The 13,741-nt window shown below is 44.4% G+C and overlaps 1 protein-coding gene across 2 annotated transcripts in view; it reads right to left on the bottom strand.

Moving 5' to 3' along the window:
- SLC38A1 (solute carrier family 38 member 1) overlaps nucleotides 1-13,501 on the bottom strand; it is a 42,846-nt gene extending 29,345 nt beyond the window's left edge. For both annotated transcript variants that reach the window (XR_011678637.1, XM_071423550.1), the window contains exons 1-2: nucleotides 13,198-13,501; nucleotides 4,379-4,591 (exon numbers count right to left, since the gene is read on the bottom strand). Coding sequence is in view for 1 of the 2 variants with exons in the window: in XM_071423550.1 (XP_071279651.1) it covers nucleotides 4,379-4,497 (119 nt within the window). In the remaining variant the exon portion in view is untranslated. The remainder of the gene's footprint in view (nucleotides 1-4,378; nucleotides 4,592-13,197) is intronic.
- Between the last annotated feature and the right edge of the window lie 240 nt (nucleotides 13,502-13,741).

Raw genomic sequence — 13,741 nt, 5'->3', positions numbered from 1 at the left:
AGCCCAGCTTTCTTATGGGGGACTTCCCAGCCCCAGGATGGCTTGCTTGGACAGCCCAGCAGTGCTGCAGTACAGGGGGATGTGGGCTCTGCCTGTGCTGCATTTGCTGTTGCAGACAACTTAACCTGCAAGTCCAGAGCAGAAGTCTGCCTTGGGACAACACTTGGTGTGGCTATACCACATGCCAGAAAATTTTTCCACAAATGAAAAATATTACTGATCTTAAATGAAATAAAATGAAAAGGAAAAAAAAGTACAGTGGAAGGTAATCCAATGAATTCAGCAGAAACAAATTATATCAAGTTATTGCTTTTTATAAACTTTTTTTTTTATTATTTCAGGGCGGTTTTTCTCCCTTAGAGCATATGAAAGGAAACATATGCTGGAGTACCGGAATTTCTAGTTAAACTGTGCCATGCATCTGCTCTGCTTAATAGATGTGCTCAGAAAACAAGCCATTCATTGTTACAGAATGCTGTATTTTTGACCTTTATGAAGATGACACAAATTAAGTGAAACGCCTGTTTACGCCGCCTCTGCCAGCCCTCCCAAGGATCAGAGGCCAACTGTGAGAGGTGCTGTGGCAATGCACTGTAGGACTGTCTGTGCCATCAAAGCCTTGAGACTCCCTGACAAGCATGAAATCCATTTGCACTGTTTGTTGTCTTCATTTCAAACGATGCTTTACCCATCACTGAAAGACATAACCTGTTCTTACATATTTCTGCTTTCCTGTTGTGTTTCCTGTATGATAGCTGAGCAGGAAAAGACTATACAAAACTTTTCTGATACATTAATGAAATATCCTGGCCAAGATACAATGAGCTCATCCTTGTGATGCATGAAGCCTCACAGCTGGCCTGGAAAGAATATCTTAATCTAATTCTTTTCCTGGTTTGATTTAGTGCAAAGTAGAAACTTAGCCTTATTGATAAAGCGGTTTAAAAAGGATGATGTTTAACTATGGTTTCCAAATTTAATTTATTTAAGGACTTCAATGAGAAATGTTTGATTAAGGTGATACCCCCAAGCTAACCACTTTGGCTAAGCAGAGTTAGCCAAAAACCATTTAGCCATCTCGGATACGTTTAAATATAATTAAATTAAAATGGTATTTTATAATGCCTTAAACATTTGTTAGGGAAAGCTAGTTTTGCCAAGATGACAGAACTTTATCCTTAGGCAGCTTCTTAAACTACATGCTAACTTGAGCAGTGGCAAAGATTTCCAGGGCAGGCATGAACAAGAAATGCAGAGGAAAGCTTGATCTGACTTACACTATGAAACTTGGACCAGATCTTAGCATACCTACTAACAACCTTGTTAACTGAACAAGGGGTGCTGATAACTTACTAGCAACTGTAAACCAAGACAGGCATTCAGACATCAACCTCTTGAGACCATTGTCATAGTTATAGTCAAGGAGTAGGCTATCTAAATACTGATTTACAATTATGTGCAGAGATGGCAAGGTTTATAGCCAGGAGACATAGTTAAAAGTCACAAAATCCATGTCTGGGTTTCATGCAAATTTCTGAACTGACATTTTCAGAAGACATTCCCATTCAACATCTGCATACAAAGAAAAAGCCCTCTTAGTAGTACAGCCTCTTCAAATCAACATCCCCTCCCTACATATATTTAGGCCCAGAAAAGGCTGGAAAGCCAAAGGAACATACAGGATTCTTTTCCAAGATCAAGAAATATTTGGAGTTTACAGCCAGCTTTGGAAACAGCTTGTGCCTGGTGTTACCATCCAAAAGACCCTTAAAAATTTGCTCTACATTGAGCTGGAAAAACTACGTCCTGAGAGAAAAAAAAAAAGAAATTAAATACAGAGTGCAAAATCAAACAGGTTGAAACAATAAAAAAAGTAAGTTGGTTGAAAATTAGAGATCTAATCTAAAGCTCAAGTGAAATCAACAGAAAAAGTCCCACTGATTTTGATGGACTTGGGCATTTTACAAGGCCTCACATCACGTGCCAGGAAGCACAAAATGTGTTGCTCCCTATGCCTGTTAACCTCTTACTCCATGGAAAAATAGGTGTCTGCCAAAATAGCTATAGGAAGGGACTAACCACATCCTTTCAGGATGCACGGGTGCAGAGCAGGATATGCCTGCTTGCTCGTCACACAGGATGGCATGGAGGTGCTTGCACAGGGCAGCAGCTGTGGGTGGCTCAGTGACAGCCTCAGCCCCAGGGCATGCTGGCAGGGCTGCACTGGTGCCAGCCTGCTGCTGCACTGGAAGCTCTGGTCCGTGCCAGCTGCCTTGAAACTCTTGGTTTGGACATGGAGGGGGACATGAACAAACTGGGATATACAGGGCAAAACAGTCATGCATGGGATGCAAGTAGCTGTCCCATGACTGCCTGGGCAGAGGACTAAGGGAACCATAATATGCTATATCCTATAGACAAATGATATATCCTCTTCTGCAGAGGAAGCAAGTTCTCCAGAAAGGAATAGAAAATTGTGAAATATGTTAACTTGCCCTAAGAGCCAGAACAGTAATTAGAAATTCTACCTCTGAGTTTCTGACCCTCTTTCATCACTCCACTTTTCTTCTTCCTTTTGCAGGCAGTCTGGATCCAGCCCAGATCTTGCCACACTTACTATGCCCTAACTCCACAGAGCACATGGTGACCACAGAGGACCAGGCACATACAGCACGCTCCTTCCCCACCCTCCATAAACATTCACTGACAATGAAGTGCCAGCAGGGTTTTTCCCCATAACAGTTACTGATGGCATCAGCCAAAGTGCTGGGGAGGCACAGCCAGCCCGGTATAGCCACTCCTTGTCTCAAGGATATAAATCCTCAACAGCCTCCGGGGAGTGAATTTACCACTGTCAGCCCCATAGCTCCTCTCCTTACAACGTGAACCAGCAGGAAAGCAAGCAGGTTCATACTGGAACTGTTTTGTTTTGGCAAACTTGGCGGGCTTTTTGTCTTTCTCTTGCCTTTTTTTTTTTTTTTTCTTTTCAACAGAAGTGGTTTGTGTTTCATTTTGGCACTTTCCATCAAAGCAGTTGCATCAGAAAATTCCTGACCAGCTCTAATCTTCATCAGCGCAGCTGCGCTGCGGTCACAGCACCACCCGCCCTGCCGGCGACGGCCCCAGGACTTCCCCTCCCCGGGGCTGGCACCCTCCTGCCCCCACCCCCGCCACCAGCCGGGTCCCTGCCCTGTCCCACGGCACGGCTGGCTGCTTTTGCTACTTGAATGGTGTGGACAATGCTGGGTGCTTATTCCCACACCTGTCACCAAGATCCTTGTCCACCCATGCAGTTGCGAGTGTCACAACTGACTCTAACCTCGCCTGGGAAAAACCAGCTCTGAATTTCATTTTAACTCTAGAAAATGAGTTTCTCACGTAGTTGGAGAGGATGCTGCCAACAGGAAGAAAAGGCAAGAGAAGAAGATTTTAAAGATCATAAAACAGGTGGTGGCAGCCCCACAGAAGGGATCGCAACAATGTGCTGGCACAGGCTTCCCAGCAGGGCTGGATCCCTATGCAGGCACTGACTGGCCCTGTGCTCCACCTTGGTTTGCAATATTTGAACAGGAAGTTTGATCAAAACAGAGCTTCCTATTTTACAGCTCACAAAATACAAACAGGGTCTGTCAGCAGGTCTTTGCTGGAAACTGGATGGCTCAGCACCTGTTGGAGGCTGGCAGGAAGGGCTGGAGAACTGCTCTCTGGAGAGAAGGCAGCTCTTCAGAAATGACTGTAAGCTTATAGAAAAAGCCAACAGCCTAATAATTGTATTGATAATAATTGTATTGATAATAATTGTAACTAAGAATTTTCACCAATATTGATGCAATTTTTAACCTTGATCCGAGTTAGGTGTAAGACAGAGTTTTACCATCTTGCCACTTCTGCCTCAAGGGAGCAAACTGCTGCCCAGTTTATCTTGTCAAATTGCAAACACAGACTGGAACTACAATTGCTGCCAACCACACCAGAAGCTTGGATACATGGAGGTGGCCAGACAAGCTAAAATTGTCATACCAGAGATGAAAAGTCAACTAAGAGACTTCCCCAAAATTATGCCATCATACTGTTATTACTTCTTTGCTGTGTGGAAGCAAAGAAGCATCTAAAATTTTGGCTTTTTGCTGCATTATATGTTTATGAATTTTATTAGACTAATTTGAAAGATTCAAAATGATGAATAAATTGCTACTCTGTTTGCTTTATCTGCTATTGCAGCCTATGCCCAACAGATGTTACGTATGAAATTCAAATTACATCTTCAAATGGAGCATGACTTGGTAATAAATAATTCAAGATACATACTGAAAATTAGAATGCTGTTTTTAAACAGTGTGTTTCTTAGCAGAGGCAACGTCAGTGGAAAAATACTCACCTATTTATCTGGCCATTTTCCACCTCTGTGAAATCATTTGAATCATTGCTGATGTTATCATCTTCAGGGACAGTCATATTCTGCAATTCGGTCAGTTCTAATCCAGCTTTGAAAGGCATGCTGGGTGAGGAGCTGTGCCTATCCAAGTGGATCTTCAAATACTAGTGTTTGGTTGGTATCTTGTGAGTAAACTGGAGCCACAGTGTCCACAACCTAAATAAAACAAAAGGAAAAAACCCAAGATGTATACCAAAACCAGCAGGCAATATCACCAGGAAAAACCAGTGAAACCTGCACTGGAGGGACATCCATACCAACCAATTTTGTACTGTTATATGGACCTCATGTTATTATCTAAATATATTGCTGAACAATAGTAACCTTGTATGTCTTAATGAGATCAACCTCACTAACCTTACAAATTTACCCTGTCCTGCAATCTATTGCTGAAGACAGTAATTTTTTTAAACTTGTGAGCAAACCCACCCTGTTTGTTTCAGGAAAAAAGATTAACCTCAAATTAAGGACTAAAAACTATTTGCTTGTCGAAGTCTGTCCCAATTCAATATCTGGTGTTTGTCCTCTCTATGCTCTCCATTCTTACTTAAAAATATAAAATACATATCTATGCTGATTCTAAGTGGGATACAAAGAGGGATAGAGTTATCCCAGTACTCTGTGCTACTAGCACATGTATTCCAACTTGTTAAGGATTTTTGGGAAAGCACAGGTGCAGTGGATGCTTTGTTCAAATTTTTGGATGGTTAAACTTGTTATGAACAAGGAGAGAAACAGAAAAAACCAAAATCCCTAAGCTCATGTATCACAGAAAGAAAGAGCAATGTATACCTTGTGTCAAGCAGTTATTATCTAGAGACCAGGTGATGTCTCTTCTGATAGATGTGTTCCATAAAAGCACAAAGAGGAACACCAAAGGCAGATCAGAGAAGCCTGCTACAGTGACATACTTCCTCATCAGCAATGCAAAGCAACCGAAAGACCAATATTTTCCTGGAGTCCAACCACCCTCGGCTGAGCTACAACTCCAGCGTGGTAGTGAGGCAACAGCATGTTACTCACAAACAAGCTCCTGCACCACAACTCTCTCAATTCCCATTTTGTGAATGAATTTCCTGCAGTATTGCCAAACAGCATTCAGCCTGGGGTACGTGGTGAACCCTCAGACACCAGATTAGTTTGGGGATATTTTAATTCTCAGGGCTACCTCAAAGCCATCGAACTGCATGCAACCAGAGGCACGAGCATCCCCAGGCTCTTGCAGGGCGAGACAGGAGGATGTAGTTCACTCGTTCAGTTATGACATCTGCCTGTTTCAAATTAAGTTTACAGAAGCCAGTACTTCTGTTTTATACCACATCCCCACCACACAGAAGATAGCTTTGCAAATGAACAGCTTTTTCCCTGTAAATTCTTTCTCAGAAACGCCATTTTTAATTCCTCAAGAGCCCATCCTGTCCAAAGTTCAGGAGCCAAGTTTAAAGGCTACCCTCGAGGCTAACAGCAGGATCCCTTCTCTTCAACTGAAGGAGCAGCTAAGCATGTGGTTATAGTGGCAAACACTGCCTGGTGGAAGGGTAGAGTTTGGGGTGTGTGAGCTGGGTACTTTTCAACTCCTCTGCAAAAGAGATTTCCACTACAGATAGCAGGAGAAAGCTACTCAGGTATTAAAATGTTGGCACAATAAAATATTAAAAAAATAAAAATTGATTTAGGCTACTGATAAATAAATGCAGACTGGCAAGCAGAGGGTGGTTTTAGCATTCTGGAACAGTCTTCCCAGAGGCTGCAGGGATATAATAGTCTACCTATTTTGGAAGAGAAGCACAATCTTTTTATAAAAGGATAAAGCCACAGGAGACAGCAAGTGCTGAGGTGGCAAGGACCAAGCCCACTTAATTTCTGTAGTTTCTTGTGACCATGAGTTCCTAAAATAAACAATTTCTTAAGAGACCCGGCAACCTCTGTACCAGGATCTGGGTCCCCTGGCATTTTAAAGCCTGTAAAAAGGTTCAGCTGAGATTCAAGCAGAGAAGCTTTTCCTTTGGGCACCGTTATGCATCATGATGCCCAGGAGGATTTTCAGAACTGCCTTGACATTGCCTGGGCTTAATAAATTCCCCGTTAAGTGTTTCAGAAGCAGGTGCTGAAATTAGCAGCCATGTGAGGTAAGCAGCGCACCGGAGAGCGGCTGCACAGCTCACTGACGTGTGGCTCCAGCTTCGCCCTCTGCCCCTCTGTCCCTGAAACACTACAGCACCAGACTGGCAGCAACACAGCTCCCTGCTTCATTCCCAAGGAATCTTTGCAGCACAAAAGTGGCAAGCTTTGTCCGTTTCAATCAAAACCCTGCTTCTACAGAAAACGAATTGAATGGAGACTCTTCGAGGGCATGTAGTGATAGGACAAGGGGGAATTGCTTTAAACTGAAAGAGGACAGGTTTAAGTTAGATATTAGGAAGAAATTCTTCACTGTGAGGGTGGTGAGGCACAGGAACGGGTTGCTCAGAGAAGTTGTGGATGCCCCATCTCTGGAACTGTTCCAAGGTCAGGTTGGATAGGGCTTTGTACAACCTGGTGTAGTGGAACGTCTCCTTGCCCATGGGAGAGGGGTTGGAATGAGGTGATCTTGAAGCTCTTTTCCAACACAAACCCTTCCATGATTCTATAGGACAGAGCAAAATCTTAGAGTAAACTGAAGCACCAGCAAGATTTCATGTTTCAGACAGACAAGTTGCTCCTGAAGCACCATAAAAGTGGGCATATCTCTGAATATGTGTCAGGTTCTTGCTAGGGTAAGTGATTTACTAAAAAAAACACCATAACAAAAACAAACAAACAAAAAAATCGTGAATGAAATAATGCATAGCACTGCCAAGTATGAGAAAACCTGATCTCAGCGTCAAAACATGAGGTGGGTGAGGAGAGAGTGGTGGGGCTGGGAACTAAGTTTTCATTGTCATGGCATGAACTCATCACAGATCTCTGGCAAAGTAAAACCAACATGTCCTCTGCATCTCCACCTATAAAATTAAGATGGTAATAGCGACACTAACACTCAGTTTGTGAAGTGCTTGAAGATTTAGAGACAAAGGGTGATACAAGTGTGATACCAGGAATAAAACACTATGCAAATCACAAAATTTTTGCAATAACTTTATCTTAGAGATATACAGAGAAAACCCTCTGTCACTGCTAATTACTCAGGGCACTCTCCACAGTCAAGGGAGTATAGGTGGTCACATGAATTTCATCCCCAAATCACCTAGACTAAACTTCAAGTTCACTCATGTGACAAATCACAGAGCCTAAATAAAATCTAAAATCCCAAAAGGTTAGGGATCATGTCAAATAGCTTAATTCCTTACAAATCCAGTGTCCACTCCAGACCTGTCACTTGGCCTCTACAGCAGAGCCTGCTGCTGGGGGACAACCCCCTGACCCATGGGAGGGGTCTGCAGTCACACTGAGCTGTTCCCTGCAATTGCAATAGCTTTGCTCCCAAAAGGAGATTCAGTGCTGGGATAGCTGAGCAAGTTGCCACCTCAAGTGTACGTGCCACTAGTGCTGTGAGAAAAAAATCCCAAAATTGCTTCAACTAATAAAAATTCACCATATGTTGATACTGAGATTTAATGGAAGCAGCAGGGTAATATTTGTACTTTTACGGCCTTTTCATTCAAGAAATGTCTTAAAAGACATGCAAATAAAAATGCTATGTTGGCAAGAGTTCTTAGGCTGAGCTTTATTCCTAATTCAAATTGAAAGACAGTAAATAATCACATTAATAGTGACTGCAGAAATTCCAATCACCTCAGCCACTGTGCCTACTACTCTGTCCTACTACTCAGCTTTTAACCTCTTGAAAGGAAAACCTCCAGAGACTCACAATCAAACCTCTTCTTCCAGACACATACTTAGTAAATCATAAAGGACAAATCTGAATTTTGCTCTTGTTTCAAATTTTTCGACTCAAATGGGCAAGCACTCCTTCTTGTAAAAGGCATCAGCCGGAGAGAAGACCAGCAAAGAGCTAATGACTCTTCAAAATAAACCTCAAGGATCTGCGTTTGGTAGCTGACCCAGCTCCTCTGTTTAGTAGAAAAGCATTGCTCTGGCCTAGTAGCTTGGCTTTCTCTTTAAATATCCCATGATATGTCTTGTAAAAGCCATTACAGATAATTTATTTGCTGTGTGCTCCTTGCAGAATAGAGGAAAGATTACAACTGGTCACAACTTCAGGAGGACTGTGAGATGACACAAGAAGATAAAATAAGCTTATTATTTTCAAGGACACAGAGACCTTCACAAGCCATTAAAACATATTCCAGGAACTGTAGTAATTTTTTCTGTTGACTTGTGAAACATAAAAAAGAAAATCCCTACAACTCCATTTTCCTGGACTGTTAAAATTCCACAAGAGCAGTAATGGGATCAAAAACTTTATGTTTGGAAAAAATTTGATAATACAGAAAACCTATTTCTTCTGGTTCATGCATGAATCCTTTCTAGGCCATACATGGAAGAGGTATAATCTCAGAAAACACTTCGTCAGAAGCTGTGTTTCTAAAAAGAACATCATCACTCCTGGTAGTAATCACAATGGCTTAATTCATGTTTTTTTCATATCCTGTAAATGACACAGTTCCAAAAGTGTAATCTTAAGGCATATGGCTGCTCAAAAGCTGACCCAGTACATGAGAGGCATTTGGGCAAGTGGTCAATCTGGACAACATCTAGTCCACCTCTGTGTATGGTTTTTGCAATATGCCCTTTCACTGGGCACTTCATTCACTGCACACTTCCTGCAGTCAAATGGTCTTGGGGCTGGTAAATATCCAAAACACACTAAGCACTTTCAACTATGGAAATCGAGATAAGTTGCTCAAAAGACAAAATGCGACTTTTGTCAACTTTCTTCTCAAAGAGAGTATTGGCAAGAAAAACCAGGTTAGTTACAAGTCATGAGAACCCTGCACTCGAGTTTCACACAAGCTGTTTTTATTCCTGCAAAGCCTGAGGTGTGATTCTTTGGTCATACTTTTGAAAGTTTTCTTCAAAGAAGAGCAATATGACCAGTAAGACACCATGGATATAAATAATGAAACACAGAGACTGAAACTCTGTGTACTAACTATTCACTTAAATGACAGAAAGCAAGAATAGGCTTTATACGTAACAGTATCACACTGGGAGGCAGGGAAGCAGCTATCAGCTTTTTGTTCTGCATTGGTGACACCTGACATGAGGGACATAAAGCTCCAGACTTACTCCTCATCTACAGAAAGGACAAAATGGAGAAATTACAGAAGAGCCACTGAGATAACAAAGAGCTTGGAAATTAGACTGACTCACATCCACTGAGCAAACATCTGCAGTGCTTGAAATGTCATTGCCTCCAGCTCCTCAGCTCTGCCCCTCTGCAGCAGACTGCAGCCACAGGAGCAGTAGAAGGAACCGGGTTCACCCCAGCCCCAGTGGTGTCCCAGCTGGGTCAAGGTGCCACACAGAACCCACAGGGTGCTGGCACTGTCCTGCCCATTGGGGCACTGCCAGGATGAGGGCAGCGTGGTGGCCAGAAGGCCTTGGTGCTGCTGCAGCCATTTGCTTGGTGTCTGCAAGCCACCACCTCTCATCCCCAGGCTCCTCTCTCTCACAACCCCCACAGCATGCAGGATGGAAACAGTTAAAAGATAAGATAGGGGGTTGGAAAACAAGTGTCAGAAGTCTTGGGAAGGAAGCTCAGAAAAGAGTGCCATAAAACAGAAGTGATGAGAACAAATGTGGATAGTCAGCCATCCTCTTGGTAGTGCACGACCTTGTGCTGCAACAGGAAAACGTTCCTGCTCTGCCCCATCACTCTCCACACTGCCCTTCCATGCTGCCATGAAGAAAGGGAAGACAGTCCCAAATTAAGTTTCGACAGGCTACTCAGCTGATCAAAGGAAGGCAAATAAGAAACCATAAAATCCCAGTCTGATTCACCAAGTGATTCATTACTTTAGGCAAAACACTTAAAGATGAGCCATAAAGGAAAATGGTCTTGAGTACATTTTTGTTTTGAGCCCTTCCCAGTCAAATTAGGAAAGGCATTTGGCAGAGGAATATAGTCACATTTTTTCCTAATTATATTTCTTTGTGAAATTCTCTCGACAGTCTTGGTTTTCAGAAGAGATCCCACAACGCACCGCCACAAATAAATGCGCTCTTGTCTTCCACAGAAAGTGGAAATTCTGTATGAGTGGGGCTTTATGGGTCACTGCAAGAAAACACACTATCCAGATGTATTTCTAAGGGTTAAACAGCAGCTTTGAAATTTCCATTTAAGTAAACTTTTGTACTACAGAAGGAAGAATCCTTTGTATAAATTCATGTGTAACTCACTTTTCCTCTGCCCCAGTTTACAAGTAATTTCTCTGCCTCAGTTTTCTTGACTGTAAGAGACTTGAAGCAATATTTACCTGATAAGCTTGGGCAAATATTTTAAGCGCTAACTGCAAAACATGTAAAAGCTGCCATTTTTCCCAAGAGCAGCTGCTCAAACTTCTTGGATTGGATTAAGGTCACAGCAGTAAGTATCCATCAGAAAGAAAACTGAATTCAGGCTTAAAATATTTAAATATTTCCATAACATCCACTTGTCTTCACAATACAAACTTGTAAGTGATGGTTATTATCATGTTAATTGCTACGCAGATTCCAACAGAAATGAGCAAGATGCTAAAAAGAAAGAGAAGAGCACAGGAGAGAGTCCCATTTCTGCTCAGTCACCACTCTTACACTGCTAAGAGCAAGCTCCCAAAACAGCAAACACAGACAAAATGTAGGACAGAGACCCAGGATGAGCAGCCTCCAAGCAGGAAGGCCGAGAGAGCACTGCCTCCCCTCCCACCCTTTAAAACCCTTGTAAAAAGCAGGATTTGGGCACGAAGGACAATTGATTCTCCACATTTTACAGCAGTCTGCAGAAAGCCCCAAACTCTGGGGATAATCGTCTTCACACGGGTATGTGCAGCTTGGTGCACACTGCCAACAACCGTCTCCCATCCTCACCCAGCCTGGAGAGCCCAGTTGGTCCAACTACAGCATAAATCGTCTCAAGTGACGAGACAGAGGATGCTGCAGTGTGCTTCAGTGAAGTGCTCTCTCTATGGTGCCTCTTAAAAAGAAAAAAACCCGACCTTCCAAAAAGGCAAAGTCAAATAGGAGTCATTCAGCACGACAGTGAAGCAGATCCCATTTTAGTCAGTGAATTTCCACTGAGCCTCAGCAGAAGGCCTCTGCTCACCAGCAATATGGCAGTTCGGAGATCTCACGCAGGTTTTGCAAAGCGGATTTCAGCGCCATTTCGGCAGGGGCTCCTAGCCTGGAAAGGGCAGTTATTGATACCTATATCCTTCAGCAACAGATGGAATGTCCTTTAAGAGGCTTTCTAAATGAAGGTGGTGTTTTGGTAGCAAATGAAGTAAAATTTAGATGGAGGATGCTGTTTCTTTCTCCCCCTGCAGCTGTTTTTATTTCTTCTGATCTATGAAGGTTATCCTCAGAATGTAGGGGATTTTTGCTTTGTTATGTTTTTTATTCCTGCAATATATTTTATCAACTAAAAGGTATCTTTTTCTTACACTTTACTTCTAGAACAATGTCTATTCTATGTTATTTTGCCTTTCATGCACAAGTAAAAGCCAAACAAACCCGAAGGTGAAGGAAGCAGAGCACAGGTTCCTATTTATAATTTGGACTAAAGGTTGGTAGATATGCCCCACAGCAGTCTGGGATTTTGAATAGCCTGCGGACATGAGGTGAGTTCAGCTGGTAGCGCAAGAAAACTATAGCTTCTCCTTCCATAAAACCAGCTGCCAGATCCAGGGTTTATTTCAGTCCTTCCAATGTCACATAAACAAAGCACGGCTTTACACACCTCATCGTCTCCTCCCTCACAAGGAAACAGACACATCCTAGCTACAGGTTGCATTACGAACTCTGCAGAACAATGGAACAAGCCCCCAGCCGCAAGAGCGAGCAGGACGTACACACACGTGAGCCAATGCAACCCCGGGCATTCACCCGGGCCTCTTTTTGTTCTCGCCTCGGCTCACGAAAAGCGACCACCTCAGCTGTTACTATGTATTTACGGGCACCACGCACACGCGTGCGCGCCATGGGCCCAGACTGCATTTTCCGAATACCGTAAAACTTGCACTGACCCCATGGCAGTGCTGGGTTTAAGGGAAAGGCAGGAACGTTCCCCGGGCACGGCTACACCGCGGCCGCGCACCCTGCCCGGGCTGCGGCACCCGCGACCCGGCCGTCATAAGGGGCAAACTCATTTATTATTACTACATTCTTTTTCTCTGCCAGCGGAAGCCCGTAGCCGCAGACTGCCTGGTTTTTGTTTTATTTCTGCGGGTTTTGTTTGTTTGTGGGTTTTTTCCACAAACTGCTGCCCGCCTCAGCAGTCGGCGAGGGGAGCATCGCCTCCCGCCTCCGGCGCGGCAGCGCGCCCAGCCGCGGGAGATGCCGCATGGCCGCCCGTCCCCTCGTCCCCTCCGCCCCGCCGGGCTCCCCGAGCCCCGCCCGGCTCGCTGCTCGCATTTTTAGGGTTTGCGCTGGGCAGCACCAGGGGCGAGCAGACACGTTTCGCAGGGGATGGGGGAGGGTTGCGCACACGGCGGGGACAAAGCGCGGGCGGCGGCGGGCTCCGGGCTCCGGCCCGCGCTGCGCGGCCGCGGTGCCGAGACAAAGGGGGCACGGGGAGCCGCGGCCCCATCCCTCCCATTGCGTTAGCCGCTGCTGCCTACCTTGCCCAGGAGCCGCGGGGACCCTCTGAGAAGCGATCCACCTTTTCCGCCGGGATCCGACTGAAGAACCCTGATAAATAATTATAGCGATAAAAATAAAATAAAATATAATTGAAAAAAAAGAAAAATAAAAAATAAGAAGAAGAAGGAGAGAAAGGGGCGAGAAGGGGGGTGAATGAAACTGACGAAACGAAAACGACTAGAAAGATGCCCTTCCTCCTCCCGCCGCGGGTGTGTGCATGTGGAGGTGGGCGGGCTGGCGGGAGCGCGCCGGGCGCGCGCCGCGCGGGGCCGGGGCCGCGCCTTCAGGTGCTGCGGGGCGCGGGGACTCCGCGGGGCGGCCGCTCCTCGCACGGGTCCGGGCAGGGCACCCTCGGGCCCCCCGACACGCACAGCTCCCCGGCCGCACGGACCTTCAACACCTTTCCTTTAAAAAAAAAAAAAAAAAGTGATTTTAAAGTGATTTTTCATTCTTTTTACAAAAGACAATAATTTTTTTCACGCCACGGTTGGAGAAGCCCTCCTGGAAGGCAGGTTGGATTTT

The sequence above is a fragment of the Agelaius tricolor genome, unplaced genomic scaffold, assembly GCF_023055355.1.
Source record: "Agelaius tricolor isolate 1412-34295 unplaced genomic scaffold, bAgeTri1.0.p SCAF_3, whole genome shotgun sequence".
NCBI classification, from domain to species: domain Eukaryota; kingdom Metazoa; phylum Chordata; class Aves; order Passeriformes; family Icteridae; genus Agelaius; species Agelaius tricolor.
This window is presented reverse-complemented; position numbering and strand designations above follow the sequence as displayed.